Source organism: Saccopteryx leptura, chromosome 2, assembly GCF_036850995.1.
Source record: "Saccopteryx leptura isolate mSacLep1 chromosome 2, mSacLep1_pri_phased_curated, whole genome shotgun sequence".
Classification (NCBI taxonomy): Eukaryota; Metazoa; Chordata; class Mammalia; order Chiroptera; family Emballonuridae; genus Saccopteryx; species Saccopteryx leptura.
In genome coordinates this window covers 23,218,854-23,237,244 of record NC_089504.1, presented here as the reverse complement: position 1 = coordinate 23,237,244, position 18,391 = coordinate 23,218,854, and the positions used below count along the sequence as shown (strand labels likewise).

At 33.5% G+C, this 18,391-nt stretch overlaps 1 protein-coding gene across 1 annotated transcript in view; it reads right to left on the bottom strand.

Annotated features, from left to right (window-relative positions):
• SHOC1 (shortage in chiasmata 1) overlaps positions 1-18,391 on the bottom strand; it is a 65,107-nt gene that overhangs the window by 46,612 nt on the left and 104 nt on the right. Inside the window, 6 exon segments of the mRNA XM_066365616.1 lie at positions 2,007-2,154; positions 3,155-3,266; positions 3,461-3,626; positions 10,303-10,487; positions 14,028-14,109; positions 16,055-16,175. Of these exon segments, the coding sequence (XP_066221713.1) occupies positions 2,007-2,154; positions 3,155-3,266; positions 3,461-3,626; positions 10,303-10,487; positions 14,028-14,109; positions 16,055-16,175 (814 nt within the window).

Here is an 18,391-nt window from a genome sequence, read left to right as displayed (position 1 = left end):
CATTATAGCCAAGTGAAGGCTGGGAGTGTAATATCATAGTCATCAGTAAATGTACTTGTCTTTCCATTAGCATTCCTAGAGTTCCGTCCTGCTGAAAAGCCCATGGGCCACCCTGCAATTTTGAGTTCTGCTATATTTTCAAATTTTGGTATGAATTTGATTCACTTACTCAGATTGGCTATTCATTCCCTTGCTTTGGTTTATAAGCTGATCACTAATTCCCTTAATTAGTCATCTGCAAGAATCCCTTAAAGTCTGTGGTCTATTGATAGCAAGCATTCCTGTTCCCAATAAATATCACAAATTCCCCTTCCTTTCTCCCTAATATTATGTGTCTTTCCATCAATTCGAATAAAATTTATGAGAGGAGTTAAATTTTTGGGTTCAAATTGACATTAAAAAGAATTCAACAAGCCTGACCAGGTGGTGGTGCAGTGGATAGAGCATCGGACTGGGACATGGAGGACCCAGGTTCGAGACCCCAAAGTCGCCAGCTTGAGCACGGGCTCATCGAGTTTGAGCAAGGCTCACCAGCTTGAACCCAAGGTCACTGGCTCGAGCAAGGAGTCACTTGGTCTGCTTGTAGCCCCCTGGTCAAGGCACATATGAGAAATCAATCAATGAACAACTAAGGAACCACAACGAAGAGTTGATGTTTCTTGTCTCTCTCCCTTCCTGTCTGTCTGTTCCTATCTGTCCCTCTCTCTGACTGGGTCTGTCTCTGCCACACACAAAATAATAATAATAATAATAATAATAATAATAATTCAACAATATTTGCTAAGTCTCACTGGGATGAAACCATCTAAATTTTAAGTTCTGACTCTCTCAGTTATCTGATTCCATGAATCACAACCTCACTCTGAGCTTCTCCATATCTGACTAAAGTTAGCATTTAAGTTGTTAGTGCTTTGTCATTCTATATAAGAAAACAACTAAAAAATTAGTATAGGCACAGGTGTCTTAGCTTTATTTGTGTAATTATCCTCAAATGGTTGGGTTAACTTCAGAGACGTTTTAAGCTTGCAGGCATATAAAGAGAAAGATGAGAAAGGAGTCTTATCAATACAAATTCTGAAATTTCCCCATACCACTTTTCAAAAATCTGGATATTCAGAGAAAGGTTTAATGAACAAGAATTTCTATAACAAACAGTATGAAGTAATTTTTATAAGTAATAAAATTTTAAATTACTTCTCACCTATTTCAGAAAGCTTTTCATTTTCATTTTCATAATTTGTTATTTCTGGAATTAAGTTTGATGACTCCTGCACTTCTGAAAGTGATAGAATGAACAAGAATTTCTATAACAAACAGTATGAAGTAATTCTTATAGTAATAAAATTTTAAATTATTTCTCACCTATTTCAGAAAGCTTTTCATTTTCATTTTCAAAATTTGTTATTTCTGGAATTAAGTTTGATGACTCCTGCACTTCTGAAAGTGATAGAATGAACAAGAATTTCTATAACAAACAGTATGAAGTAATTCTTATAGTAGTAAAATTTTAAATTATTTCTCACCTATTTCAGAAAGCTTTTCATTTTCATTTTCAAAATTTGTTATTTCTGGAATTAAGTTTGATGACTCCTGCAATTCTGAAATTGATAGAATGAACAAGAATTTCTATAACAAACGGTATGAAGTAATTTTTATAGTAATAAAATTTTAAATTATTTCTCACCTATTTCAGAAAGCTTTTCATTTTCATTTTCAAAATTTGTTATTTCTGGAATTAAGTTTGATGACTCCTGCAATTCTGAAATTGATAGAATGAACAAGAATTTCTATAACAAACAGTATGAAGTAATTTTTATAGTAATAAAATTTTAAATTATTTCTCACCTATTTCAGAAAGCTTTTCATTTTCATTTTCATAATTTGTTATTTCTGGAATTAAGTTTGATGACTCCTGCACTTCTGAAAGTGATAGAATGAACAAGAATTTCTATAACAAACAGTATGAAGTAATTTTCATAGTAATAAAATTTTAAATTATTTCTCACCTATTTCAGAAAGCTTTTCATTTTCATTTTCAAAATTTGTTATTTCTGGAATTAAGTTTGATGACTCCTGCACTTCTGAAAGTGATGGAATATGAACTTCTTGACTGAGGCTTGGAGCTAATAATTCATACTCAGGTGAAATTGGTGGCTGAGATAATATATAAGTAAAAGAAGTTTTTGGTTAAGTTTTCCAAATAAAGATTCCTGAATTCAGAAACAGGTGTATTTGTTTAATTAGTGTACCAAATTTTAAACTAAACCTACCCTCAAATTTTTAATGCTACACATATATTAATAAAATAGAAGTGTAGCATCTAAAAATATATTATGCTAAACCCCTGGCTGAGTGGCTCAGTGGATACAGTGTCAACCCAGTATACCAGAGGTTGTGAATTTGACCCCCAGTGAGGGCATGTACAAGAAGCAATCAATGATTGCACAACTAAATGGGAAAACTGAGTGAAACAGTGAGTTAATGCTTCTCTCTCTCCTTTCCCCCTCTCTCTTGCTCTCAAAGCAATAAAAAAATTTATAGACAAAAAACATATATATATATATAGTAAGCAATACATAATAAGCAATATTCTGAGGAATACCCTTTATGGTCACTGACTACATTAGTGATGTACAATATCCCAGATGCAGGAATATCCTCTTTTCAGCTGACCATTAATATGCAAAGATGCTATCTTATTAATCACTGCAGCACCTAAAATGCAGTCACAGACCATCCTTATTCTTACTCCTTTAATGAGATCATTTCTCTTATAGTTCAAATACTATTTCTTTTGTGTATAACTCACAAATCAAGCTTTCTTGCTCTAGTCAGAACATGATTATTTAATGTCCTATACGAGGTTTAATGATTAAAAACATTGGGAGTAGTTTTTAAATTCTTTATAACTGGGCTTCACACCAGTCCAATTAAATTAGAATGTATCTAGGTAGGGCCAGTCTCCAATATTTTATTAAAATTCCCCAAGTAATTCAATATATTGCCAAGGTTTAGAACCACTATCTTAGAAGTAAATTTGATTTCTTAGCTGATATGCATTCAACCCATTATTAAATCTTTTTAACTTGATAATAGTAGATGGTCAAGGTATATCACTAAAATTTTTATGTGTGCTTTACTATTTTTATATAGCTTAATTTAAACCTACTGAGTCTTCTAGCTTCTCCTGACAAAAGTTCTCTTTATCCATGTAAAAATCTTCATTCATAATATCTTTCAAATCTCCTTGCAAAGAGAAACTTTCCCTTAACAAAAAAGAAAACATTAAATTAGTATTTACTAATAGCAAGTTACATAATAAATGTAGCCAGTAAAAACACATAATTATTAAAATTAGAGTTGAAATAGAGCAATGATAAAATATTATTATTGGTAACACCTAGACTTGTGAATATACAGAGTAAATTTTCTCCTGTTAAAACATTGGGCAATTAAATACCTGAAAAAATTAGATTCTGTGAAGATCTGTTCTTTGAAATCTAAAATGGGATCCTTTATCAGAAACAGTTTTAACCTACTTAACATAGTATCCAAGGTTGGGAGATGACTCCTATAAGCCATCAAACTGTTTGTAAAAATTATTTCTTCATCATCAATACGCCAATCTGAAAAAGAAGAAATATAAAAGAATAAGAAAGAAAGATCTGAGCTATACAAAAGGAACTAAATAGTTACTGTAGCTATTAGATAAAGTTGGGGTTCTCAAATCCATTTTTAATTTTTTTAGGCTTTCATTGTACTGTGCATATAAAGCAAGTAGCATAGTACTGGTAAATAGGAAAAAGCTCAATAAGTTTTAATATTATTTAGTACACTGAGTAGTAACCAAATATCCTGAAAGAAATAATGGCTCATAAATTTTCAACAAGAATTAGTTTAAACAATGAAGAAATATCTCTTGTGGTCTTATGTTTCAAAACAGCCAGGGGTATCTTAAACCATGTAAAGAAACAAAAGCACTTGTCTTTTGATGACTGTAGCCTCTTCTTCTCTGTATCACTTTGCCTCTGAAGGTCTCTAATTCATCCCCAGAGACTCTGACATGTAGGGAACAGAGATGGTCTGCACATCCTACCATGTTTAGCTTACTTCAGAATCTTAGCTAATTGTGTCAGGACTTTAACAGTTTCTGAACCAAGGGAGGAAACATAAAACTGGGCCCCATTGTTCAGAAAGCTCTTGAGTAAAAAGAGAAATGTAAGCTCAGATGAGGAACTACTCAGAAAGCCAATCTTCTGAAAGCAAAAGGCACTTGTTCTGGAAAGCAATGGTCTCTTGTTCTGGGCAGTGGTATTATAGTTTAGGAATATTAGAATGGCATGTGTGAGGGAATGCATGGAGTGATGTCTCCTCTGACCAACTACCTCATTGGTATGCATATGCTTAATAAATATGTAATATAAAGTTGCCAGGGACCATCCCTTTGCCTGCTGCTAATTTGAAGTGTCAGAAGAGAACTTGTTATATAAACTAGCTTTCCTAAAAGACTATCTGAATCTGTTAAGTTCCAGACAATCCTGTGGCCCAGAGCTTCCCCTTACACACCAATGAGAACTAGCCATCATCAGTACCATGTCTAAGTAGGGCAAAAATCTGAGAAAATTTAAAGATGGTTCATTCACACATCCATTCTGTAAACATTAATGAAGTTATATTAATAGTAAAATTCCAAACATTATTTGTTTATATCCCAATTTTCACATTCCACTTTCAAACACAGACTCTCTAGCCACTTTCCCTTCCTACTGGCTCATCCTCATATTTCTGGAAGTCTGCAGGGCATTCTTATTTTCCAACCACCCTTTTTAGATAGCCACTAGATGGCAACACCACACCACAATTAATGTTCCTTATAACTATGGAGATGGTTTGGGGTTGTTTGTTTTTAACCAAGGATGTTACTCCCTTATATTCTCCCATCCAAGTACTAACCAGGCCCGATCCTGCTTAGCTTCCAAGATCTGACGAGATCGGGCGCGTTCAGGGCCGTAGACAACTCCCTTATATTCTTATGGCTATACAGCATTCCCTAGAGTTCTTACTTTATTACCTCTATTATATCTACCAACATAAATATCAGGAGACTGTTTTCCTCTGTTGTAGAAGAGTGTTAAATAAAAAATTTTGCTAGTTAACTATGAAAAGCAGGAAAAAAAGGTCTTTTAATAGGAAAGAAGTTTATTCTTTGCAGAAAATACTTCTGTCTACCTAAAAAACCCAAGCTAACTAAATGACAACAAATAAAGTTCACTGAGGTGCTGGTAAAAATGACAAAATCAATGGTTTTCAAATACATATAGAAACCTAGTAAAAAAAATAATGGAAAAATTCATTTATAATTTTACATATACACATATATTGAGGAATAAACATAACAAAAAATGTGTAGAAAGAATCTGGAGGAACCATAAAACTTTAATGAGAATAACTTTTTTTAAATGAAAGGAAAGGCAAGAGAAACCCTTTTCTTATTAAAAAGACTATAGTAGAAATTCTAAGAAGTCTTAATAATATTAAATTTTTTAAGAGGTCTGTTTTGGAACTTGGAAAATTGATTACAAAGTAAATCTGGAAGACTATGGGTATGAGAGTAGAAAAAAAATAAAAAGGAGTCAATACATGTTATAAATATATTAGATAGTTGTAACTGTACGATACTGACACAATAATAGGAAAATCAAAAACTATAATAGAAAATCTAAAAGGCCCTGGCTGGGTGGCTTAGTGACTACAGCATCGTGGGCCTGCCAAGGTCATGGGTTCAGTCCCATGTCAGTGCACATACAAGAAGCAACCAATGAGTGCACAACTAAGTAGAACAATTAAATGGAACAAGGAGTTGAGATACCTTTCTCTCTCTCTCTCTCTCTCTCTCTGGAATAAGTAGAGAAAAAGAAAGAAAATCTAGAAAAAATGCTCTAACGTGGAAAAAGGATTTGGAATATAAATGGCATTTCTGATTAGTGGGGAAAGAAAAATTTATTCCATAATGTAATTGGGACAACTGCCAAAACATTAGGAAAAATACTTATTTTTAAACTCATACCAAAATCTTAAAGAAAACCTCACAGAAACCTCAAAAAAAAGATCAATAAATATTTATCTAATTCAAGGAAGAATTTTCTAAGTATAAAAGCAATGACAGAGCCCTGGCCGGTTGGCTCAGTGGTAGAGCATTGGCCTGGCGTGCAGAAGTCCCGGGTTGGATTCCCGGCCAGGGCACACAGGAGAAGCGCCCATCTGCTTCTCCACCCCTCCCCCTCTCCTTCCTTTCTGTCTCTCTCTTCCCCTCCCGCAGCCGAGGCTCCATTGGTGCAAAGATGGCCCGGGTGCTGGGGATGGCTCCTTGGCCTCTGCCCCAGGCGCTAGAGTGGCTCTGGTCACGACAGAGCGATGCCCCAGAGGGGCAGAGCATCGCCCCCTGGTGGGCAGAGCGTCGCTCCCTGGTGGGCATGCCCAGTGGATCCCAGTCGGGTGCATGCGGGAGTCTGTCTGACTGTCTATCCCCGTTTCCAGCTTCAGAAAAATACAAAAAAAAAAAAAAGCAATGACAGAAACATAAAGGAAAACATTGGCAGAACTAGTTAAGTTCAAAGTAAATATATTTGGGATTATTGATATCTTTGATATAAAAGATAAAATATAAGAATAAAAAACAGACAAAAGAGAATTATTTCAAAAAATAAAAATATGCAAATAGCCAATAAGCACCAATAATTATATAATATATATATATTTAAAGAGAGAGAGAGAGGGAGACAGGAAGGGAGAGAGATGAGAGCATCAACTTGTAGTTGTGGCACTTTAATTGTTCATTGATTACTTTCTTATATATACCTTGACTGTGGGCAGGTGGGGGGGGGGGCTCCATCTGAGCTAGTGATTCCTTACTCAAGCCAGCAAACTTGAGCTCAAGCCAGCAACCTTGGGCTTCAAGCCAGTGGCCCTATGGTCACACTCAAGCTGGTGGGTCCGTGCTCAAGTCAGTGACCTTGAAGTTTCAAACCTGGGTCCTAAGCGTCCCAGGTTGACACTCTATCCACTGCACCACCACCTTGTCAGGCAAGCATCAGTAATTTTTAAAATGCAAGTAAAAACATTGTATTTTTTGCCTATCACATTGGATATAAATATATTACTACATTAGTAGTAATACACCCAATAATGATAAGGTTGGCGTGAATAGGGTATTCTCATATCATGCTAGTGAAAATATAACTAAAAAATGCTTATATCAAATAATTCCATTTCTAGGGATTCACAGTAAGAAAATAATTGTAAATGGAAACATACATTTATGTACACATTTGAAATTAAAGACAACATTCGTGTTCTAAAATATATGAATCATAAGATTAAAAACTGCAATCATTAAAAACCATGCTTTTGAAGAAAACTTAAGTATATAGTAAAATGTTCTCAAAGTTCATGTTTACATTTAAAAATAATGTAATGCATATATACAGCATGATCACAATAGTAAAACAATTTATGTTTAGATTATAGGATTATAAGTGATTAGTAAAGGAACATTCTATATATAACATGATATCTTAATAATTTTGGAAAAATATTAGTAAAATTCAATCATCCATGGTCAAAAGTTCTTAGCAAACTAAGAACAAAAGGAAGCTTCTTCAACCCAACAAAGTAAATTCTCTAGCATTTCACTATTGAGACTGATGTAAACATTGAAAATGATTAATCATTTAAAATTTTGTAAATAATGAAATGATATATACATCATTTTTAGTGGCGAGCATTAAAGTAATTCCTTTACTGTCTTCTGACAAGACAAGGATGGTAACTATATATCACTGCTTCTATTGAATAGTATACTGGAGGTCCCACCCAGCACAGTGAGACAAAAAAAGATATAAATGTTGTAAAAGAAGAAACAGATGGCCAACGAAATCACTATCTCAAAGAGCTATCTGTACTCCTGTGTTCTCTGCAGCATTATTCATAATGGCAAGGTATAGGAACTACTTAAGTGTCTGCTGACAGATATGAATAAAGAAAATGTGGTGTATATGTACACACAAGGGAATGTTGTTCAACCTTAAAAAGAAGGAAATCTAATGAAATAGGATTCCGAAGGAAATACTGAATATAAATAATTCATGTGTATTTAAAAATATTTATTAATGTTTATTTTTAAATTACAGTTGATATTCTCCATTAAATTTTTTTTATTAATTTTAATGGGGTGACATTGATCAATCAGGGTACATAGGTTTAGAGAAAACATCTCCAGGTTATTTTGACATTTGATTATGTTGCATACCCATCACCCAAAGTCAGATTGTCTTCTGTCACCTTCTATCTGGTTCTCTTTTGCCCCTCCCCCCCCAACCCCTCCCTCTACAGTTGATATTCAATACTGTATTAGTTTCATGTGTACAGCATAGTGGTTAGAAATTTATGTAAGTTACAAAGTAATCCTCCTCCACTATAAGTCCAGTACTCATCTGGCACTATACATAGTTAATACAATATAATTGACTATTTGAGAATACAAGGATATGCTATATTTTATATCTCCATGACTTTTTTATAATTGCCAATTTGTACTTAATCCCTTCTCCTTTCCTACCCAACCCCCTGCTGCTTGGAAACTATCAGTTGTTCTCTGTATCTATGAGTCTGTTGCTTTGAGAAACTCAAGCATATTTTCATTCAGTAAATCATAAGAAATTTCTAATTCTAGCGGACAATAGATATTATGAAATTTGCTAATAGTAGCTTCTAGTTTGCCACATTAATATTGATAATAATAGCTATGTTTGGATAGCCTGTTATTTTTTTACAAACCATTTCTTTACATGCACATATTTATTATTTAATCCCTACAAAAATTTTTATAAGAAATTAGATGAAAAAAAATTAGATGAGTAAGTTAAAAGAAAGAAATTATAGAAGAAAATTAAAAACCATGAAATGCTTAATAACTGTCCCAAACTTGTACCACTTTTTTAAGGGTGAATTTGGACTATGATCAAATCTTCTGATTCCAAATTCAGGCTTTTCCTACTATACCATGCTCAGAAGCTCAGTCTTTAATGCAATTATTCTAATATCTTTTAAGAGGGATTTAACTCTATATATCATTACATACATATTTTCCAACACTAAAAATTTATATACAATCTATGTAACTACATTAAAATGGCAGTGAAAGAATTTATTTTTCATGCTCTAACTATAGCATATCTTAAATGATAACAGCAATTATACAATAAAGTCAAGTTTTTTTCATTTAAAAAAAGGGAATAGGGTATTCTAGATATAAGAAAGAAAGTTCTTGGCCCTGGCTGGTTTACTCAATGGTAGAGTGTCGGCCCAGCATGTGGATATACTGGGTTTGATTCCCGGCCAAGGCACACAGGAGAAGTGCCCATCTGCTTCTCCGTCCTTCCCCCTCTCCTTTCTATCTCTCTCTTCCCCTTCTGCAGCCCCTCCCACAGCCAAGGCTCCATTGTAGCAAAGTTGGCCAGGGTGCTGAGGATGGCTCCATGGCCTCCACCTCAGGCGCTAAAATGGCTCTGATTGCAACAGAGCAACACCCCAGATGGGCAGAGCATCGCCCCCTGGTGGGCATGCAGAGTGGATCCCGGTCGGGCGCATACGGGAGTCTGTCTGACTGCCTCCCCATTTCCAGCTTAAGAAAAATACAAAAGAAAAAAAAAGAAAGGAAGGAAGTTCTCAGCAAGTTTTTATAAGTTGGAAGGATTCAGCAGACTCTAGTAGCATGAGAGATTTGGAATATTTTTTAGATAAAAGAGACTTTTCATTATTACTTATGGTAAATTTGTAAAAGCTGGACAAATTTCCTGACCTAATACTGAATTTATTCCATCTCCACTCTGAATAATGGTTTCACATAAATGAAATTAAATTGAAAATGTTTAGAGTATTTTGGAAAATAAAATGTAAGCATCAGTTAAAAATCTATTAATTTAATATCACACCAGATTGCTGTTATCTGATCTGTACATAGATGCTAATATTATTATAGCAATATGCTGTAAGCACACTGTGATCAAATCTTGAGGCTATTTTGAGGCCCAACACAATTAAAATAAAAAAGTATAACTTACAAAAAGGGGATTAATGCAAAAGAGAAAATATTTCCCTAATGTGGCAGAGCTTAGAATTATAATTTTACAGGTGGATATATTTAGTAAAATAAAAAAATAAATATAATAAAACAAAAACTTACTGGACTAAATCTGTATATTAGTAAGAAATGTTTTCTAACAATGGGAATAAATGTTTTACCTTGTTTCTGTGCTTGAAATGCTGGATCTTCTTGTGAACAGCTAATAGGTACAAAGATGTCACTGTAGTCCTTATGAATGTATAAGCTGCCTTCCTCGACTTCAGTTTGAGAATTTGGGTTTGAACTTGGAACAATTTCTTCAAATTCACAGTTAATCTGAGTCACCATTCCTGTAGTTGTTCTTCTGTGACATTATAAAATTACTGATTTTATGTCCTATTTCAAAACATCTTTATTAACAAATAACATATATTCACTGTAGAAAAAAATATCAACCTCCAACACATACAGAGAAAAGTTACCCATAGCCCCACCACTCAAGAAGTGAATTTGAAAATTATGTATTTTTGTATTGTATTGAATATTTTTAAACCAAAATGGATTCATGTATCTATTATTCCATAGCCAGTTCTTCTGTGCTAAAGAGTAAAGCATGAGTACATATGCATGCCAGTCGATGTACATTCACTTCATTTTTGAATGGATGAACAGGATCCCATTGTATTGGTAAATCATAATTTATTCAATCCTATTGCTTAAAATTTTAATTTTTTGTAATTGTTTGCTATTATAATGCAAGGAATATCTATGCGCACTTGTCTAAATGTTTTCTCAAAATACTTTTCCTAAAAATGGGAATGATGAGGTTAAAGGTACACAGATTCTTAGATTCCATCATGCATTGCCGGATTGCCCTTGTGATGGATAATCAATGTCTGCTTTCCCATATCATTATTCAACCTTTTATATTCTGTACTTCAACCTGGGAGGCTGATCTCTAAGAACCAGCTAAGCTTGCCCTCTGGCTTCTGGTTGGGTTCAGCCAATGGGAAGCATTGGCAGGAGGTCAAAGGTGGGAAGGGAAACCGGATATTATTCTTCCCAAATCCTTCCCTCCTAGGCTGTGGTTTGGAAGTGACTGCATATCAAGTTGTATCTTGTGTCAGACAGTCCCTCTTCTATAGCTACAGTTCTTAATTGGGTTGGTTCCTGCCCGTCCCTTGACTTCTTCAAGCTCAGGGTGTTAACAGCGTCCTGCTATTGCAAGTCCAGGGCACTTTTTTGGTTCTCTTAACCTTACCTAAACTTTGCCTGTTTCCTAATTGATCTAGGAAACAGGCAGGGTTGTCTATACAATTGGGGTATTTAAAATCACAAGAGATCTTTCTAATGAATTTTCCAATAGATAAAATTATTATTGGCACTTTGGCTACACATCCTAATATACTTTTTTTTTCTGATATTCTAAAAATATTTTAGCCTTAACAATTCTCTATACAGACTTAAAGAACCAAAATCAAAATAATTTCCCAATGTAATTGAATGAAAAAAAAATATGCCATGTCTTGAAAATCATAGATTAAAAAAAATCTAAAGTTTCTCTTTTACTCTTGAAGAAAATATAAGATACAAGAAAAAACTATCTCAACTCACCCAGATCCATATTACTCATAAGAACATTGTTTTTATGTTGATGAAAATGCACTAAAATCGGTCCTGGGAGTGGTTGTACAATTCTGTGAATATACTAAAAACTACTGAATTGGGAAATTTAAACGGGTGAATTATACAAATATAAGTCATAGCTCTACAAAGCTGTTATATAAACCAAACAAACAAAAAAAAAGTATAGTGTTTAAAGATAGACAGACTGGGATTTGAGGGTTTGAATACTAGCTCCAACTATTGGCTAGCTGCAGGACCAGGGGCAAGTTACTACTTAATCTATGCCTTAGTTTCTCATATATACTATTGGCATAGTAATATTGAGCTCACATAGTTGTTATGAGGAATACAGGAAATAAATATATGTGCAATATTCTGCATTCAACTCTATTCATTTGAATGCAGCAAGCCACAGAGGTATGGAGAATAATAATATTGTTATACGTTCTTCCTCTTGCTCTATTTGTCCAGGTACTCTGTCTTAGAAGCTAGGAAGCTTACTGCTTGGTTCTCTCTGAGGTTTTTGCATTTTGCCCTTGTTTCCATAATTCATTACCCTCAAACTTTCCTTTAGCTAATCCATCACCTATCTTCCTCTTATTCTAAGTCCTATATTTACTCTAATATGCATTTATTTGTTAGGAATTTAACATTTATTTTTACCTATGCTGCTTGTTTTTTAAAAAATTAGGATAATTATTAATTTTATTAGTGCTCTGTTACAAGTTGCATAGCTTTGACTACAGGAGCTAATTTTCCTGTATGCCCTACTATTTTAATATGCAATTTTGTAGAACACAAGGTTCTTTAGGAACACATGGCAGAAAATGCCTATGTATGTTCAAACATAGCATGCTAAGAAATTAGTAAAAGAACTGAAGCCTTAGAATCAATATTAAGAAGTAACAAAAATAGAAACAAGGAACAAAAAAGGGAAGACAGAGAGGAAAAGCAAGATTTAGGAAATCTAATGAACAGGATGTTTATTCTTAAATTCCTCTGGGTAGCAAAACTGCAGTGGCTTCTGAATAAGGCACATATTTTTTTTTAATATAAATTTTTATTAATTTTAATGGGGTGACATCAATAAATCAGGGTACATATGTTCAAAGAAAACATGTCCAGGTCATCTTGTCATTCAGTTATGTTGCATCCCCATCACCCACAGTCAGATGGTCAGACAGGCATGGTGGAAAAGAGCTCTGCATTTTGAATTAAAGGCACATCTTTTAACTCCAAATGCAGAGCTCTTCTCACCATGCCTGCTGCTTCCTCACAGCTCAGGAGTTTAGTCATGTAATAGGTGCTTCGCATTGGTCTTGTGCTTTGTGATCTTATGATGGACATCTTTTGTTATCATTAATTCCTTATCTTATTAATTTTTCTTTGTTTATGTAGTACCTTCCTAACCTGGCTTATAAATTCTCAGATGACAGAAATGGTGTACTGGGCTTCTATGTATTTAGATTCTAGACACATATAAATTGGTTCTTTCTTTCAAGTGCAACTAAAAAAACAAACAAACAAACTTAAATTGCTAAAACATGAAAATGTGAATGATAATGAAATCCTTCCTGGGTCTGAGCAGCACTCTTTGCATGAAGTGAAGCAACAGAGTAAATTATTTATATTTGCACTGAAATCTCTAATTCATGTCTGTATTAACAATGCTGAATAGGTTAGATGTTCTTCCTCATATTATACTCTGTGTTCCTGTATCTGTCGTACTTCCCACACTGTATTGTAATTATTTACTTATAAATTTCTATTTCATATTTTGTGTTCTTTGTGCGTAGAAGCTGTCTTACTCATTTTTGTATCCTGTATCCAGCACTGGATGGTAGCCAGTAAATGTGTGATGAATGACTGACCCAATAATAAGTAATGTTTTGACAAAGCATGTTAGAAAATAGCCTTACATTTGCATTTATCTACAGGAGATAAGACTAATTTTAATCTAAAGGACTTTTTATGGGCTCTTTCTACAGAAAGTATACTTATTGAATAAAAGCATTATAACATATTTTATTTCTGTATGTCTTTTGTAACACAAATGCATAGGGAACAGTTAATATATGATTAATGAGGGCAAGATAAAAAGAAGATGTAAATCACTTCTATTAACCTCTCCTTTGCGATCAGATTCATGCTTTTTCTTCAGATAAAAGAAGAAAATCTGTGAGGATATGAAGGTAGGGTCTTCTCTCTTTAGCTGTCTAGAGAACTTACTGTTTATCTTCTAGAGGTAAAAGGGAAATCTGAGGTTAAGGACACATACTTCTCAAGGAACTCGAAGAGGCTTGCTTTCCATTGATCCAATAGTGAGTCATCTGTCATTCCCTGAACTGAAACAGCTGAGACTAGAAAGGAGAGTCATAAACATTAGCTTCTAGAATTTTCTTTTATACTTAATACAAGGAAGCCAAACATTCAACTTTTACATTATGCTGTTACCTTTATGTGTTCACAATGTAATTTTCTTGCAGTTCTACCAGGTTCCAAATATTTAAGTATCTATTCTCATTACTAAAACCCCTCAAAAAAAGATCACCCTCAGTTATAGTCAGAACAATATCACCTGAACATTCCACCCTTGTTTTTATAGCTTCTCTGTTGCTTGTGTAGCACAACCATCTTAGATGGTGTTGTCCAACAGCTCATATTATTCCTAATAAAGCCCTTATTAACCATTCTAATTCACTCTAATATATTTTCCTTGAAAGGCCATACTATTGTCAGTGGAACTTCCTCTGGTATTTAATCAGATGCAGACATATTTAAAATTTTTATATATCTATACTTGTTTCCCAAATTAGACCTTTAGTTCCTTAAGGAGAGAAACTACGTCATATACTAGCACCCTAAGAAGCAACCAAGTAAAGTAAGAGTTAAATGGTCTGTATTTTACCACCATTGTTATTTCTTACTAGAGTTTCATTACCTTGAACAATCACTTAACATCTGAGTCCTTGACTCACTGAAAAAATATCAACGTTTAGGGTACATCTTTTATATACAGTACTAGTTCTAGAATCACCCTGCCTAGATTTTAATACTTGTACTGCTACTTATTAACTATATGATCTTGGATAAATGTCTTAACCTCTTCATACTTCAGTCTCCTTATCTACAAATTAGGAATAATAATGATCTTTTCATAGTGTTGTTATAAAGATTAAAGGTGATAAGACATGTACACTGCTTAGAACAGTACCTGAATATTATAAGAGTCTAATAAATTTTGGGTGTTACGTTACTATTTTTTTAAAATGAAAAATAAAATTATAACTTGTTATTTTTCCTTCTGTACTATTAGATAAGCAGTTTGATAAAAGTTATTCTTTATCTTATTTCCAATTCGAGTGAGACCTTCGATCCCCTGGCTTTTCCATTTTAACAATATTCATCCTCCCTCATGTCCTCACTTCCTCTGACAGTTCAGGTTCCACGGCCAGTCCCATAACCACTTCCTTACAAAGACTCTTCTGTTACTTCTCTTTCCCTTGTACTTACTTAGGAAAACCCCTACTCTCTACTTTGTGTAACTACACTAAAACCACTGAAAATTATTGGAGGAAAAAAATCACCCCCACCCATGCTGAATGAACTCATTTCAAACTATCACCATAATTTTCAAAAGGACATTCAACAATAACAGATGACAACAGTATGCCTTCCTAATAGGCTTTCTTGTTTTTGAAGACAAAAATTTAACATTTCTGCCCCCCCCCCCACATATTTGCAATACTTATCCCCCTTCCCTTCTCACTCCATGGCCTGCCATCACATAGAAAATTGATATAAATAAAGAACCACTTCATCTTTCACCACCAATTCTACCACTTGTTGGTTTAAGTACCCATAACCTGCCTCCCTATTGCAGTGTCTGACATAATGCATGCTAAACAAATGCTGTCAACTGAATTTGACTTGTCCATGGAGCCTATCTCTTTACTAAGACATTGTCATGATTAAAGCAAAAGATGACATATTGTACATATACATTTTTAAATAGTTTAATTTCAGTGTATCGTTACAATTTAAAGTAGCCCTCCAACAGTTGAGCAAGGTCCTTTTATAATATAACAAATGCTTACAATGCTTAGAGTATTTTATGACTTCATCATCTACAAATCTTTTATTTGATCTATTCACATCTAGTATAAGCTTCTCAATTCCTTACTTTGTCACCCAACTAAATAAATGCATTGTGTTTTATTTAATGAGAAAGCACTACATTTTCTTAATTTACTGTGATAAAGGCTAGGATACTTTTCAAATTAGACTTTTGAGAAATAAACATACCTCTCATCCATGGCTGCCTAAATTTATCATCAACTTCTGCATAATAATTTTCATCTTTATATAAACATGAAGGGATTCGAAGCAATAAAGTATCTCTGCATAACTTCTTTCTAACTGTATTCTATGTAAGAAAATAAGATTAAAAAATTTAAATACATTTAAAATATCTATCAATATGCAGAATATTAAAATTACTTTTAAATTTGTTATTTTTATTTAAAGGTAATAGATGCTCATAATAAAATATCAAATAACAAATAACACAGAACCATATACTGAGAAAAGTCAGGTTCCTGGTAATAACAGTAATACTTTGGTATATTTTCCTACCGAGTTTTTTTTCTAGATTAAGCCAAAATGTGTGTGTGTGTGTGTGTGTGTGTGTGTGTTTGATTAAAAATGGGATCACCTCATTTATGTACCATTTACCAATGTGCTTTTTTTCACTTAGTATACTATAGCTGTCTTAACTTTTGTTTTCTGTTTCTTCTCATTATTTCACTTGTGACAGCCATCAATTGTAATTCTAGTCTTTAAAAAAATCGCACAGATAGAACTGTTTCTTTAAAAGAATGTTAAACCAATTAAGCAAATTTGTAAATCAAAGTTCTCTGTCATTCCATTTTGCTTTTACTTTCCAGCTCTATCTTCCGTTACTCTCTAATATGAACTGTTCTCTTTAAAAAGGCGTGTCTGCTCACTGCCACTACCTCTCTTAACATTAGCAGTCACTCCCTTATCAGCACCATGGTCTCTTCTCCTGCTACTCTTCTCTAGCTGTCAAAGTCCTATTCACTTTTCAGGGCTTGTCTTGAGAAACAGCTCCTCTACAAAGTCATCCCTCAGCAACTCTCAACTTCCCACAGAGTTCATTATTTTAGGAACTTAGACAAATGATTGTTGCATTATTTCTGAAGAGTTTTATGTTTGTTGAAGGTATTAAACATATTAAATGAGATGTTCTCATTATCCAAGAGTTGATGGTATATAAAAAAAAACCCGTTAAAGTAATTTATATAAAATGAAAACCAAAGGTTCACAGTAAGAATAAAAAACAAGCTTGATTAGTACTTACCTAAAAAAAACAGTTATAAAAAATTAAATTTTATACCTAACAAGATTTTTATAATGACCTTATAATTATAAATAGCTTTTTTGTCATGATTTCCCACAAACTGTATTATGTAATTATATGCATGGCATTAGTCATTACTTACCTTTAATCATAAAGAAGATAACTTTAGAAATATTTGAGGATTTCATCAAATTTTTCCAAGGCACTTCAGACTCCTGATACTCAAACCATTCTCTTCCCCTTGTTTGTTAGATGATCTAATTTTGCAAGATCCTCATTTGATAATAGCTTTACTTGTTATTTGAGTAGTTCTTCAACAGTTTTCACGAATTTTACAAAATCCTGCACTTTTTGCAAGATTTGCCATTGATTAGTATCATATTTTTACTGTATCATGAGGTGTGGTGCACAAATAAGAAATTAAGATACTATGAGCAAAGATAAACAGTTGAAGATGTTTGAGTATGGGCTAATTTTGCAGGTGGCCAATATATTCATAAATATATTTGTGTAACAATGGCCTCTGATTTCCAACCATATATATGTTATAATGACATATTTGCCTCCCTTACTTATGAGGAAGTAATAAAACCTGAAGATGCCTTTATGTATTTATTTTCTGTGAAATGTAACAGTTTTAATTATATTGAGTATTTTTTTTTCTTGGTCAGTGGGGTCAAGAAACTAAAATTTAACTTGTCAATTAAAATCCTAAGACCAGTGAACTGTTGTATGACAAGTACTCTAATTACTAGTTCTTAACAATGTACTTGGCTTGACTCTCGCCTTTATAAAAGCTATTTAACTTCTCTAGATATCAGTTTCCTACCCTGTAAAATTCTAAAACCTTTGTAATAATAGTATGTACCTCAAGGAGTAGTTACGATGATCAAATGACAATCTATCACAAGAACAAATGATCAGATGATATAATCCATCAAACAAACAAAGTAGCTGGCCCATAGTAAGTGGTCAATACATGCTGTTACTGTTATTTTATCATAAAGATAACTGAGATTGCTTTCCTCCACTCTTTAAAGATTACTCAAGATTATTCATAAAAGCAGCCTAGACTTGCTGAAAGTTTCCATTATTTTCCTGAGCTTTAACTTCATGTCAAACTGTCAATTATTTCCTTCCCAAACTGGCATTTTTAAGGCCTATTAAAAGTAGAAAGTAATTTTAAATGAATTTCAAAGCAACTAGACTAAGGATGAATACAAGGACAACTGTAAAATTATCATAATCATATCATGAATGCA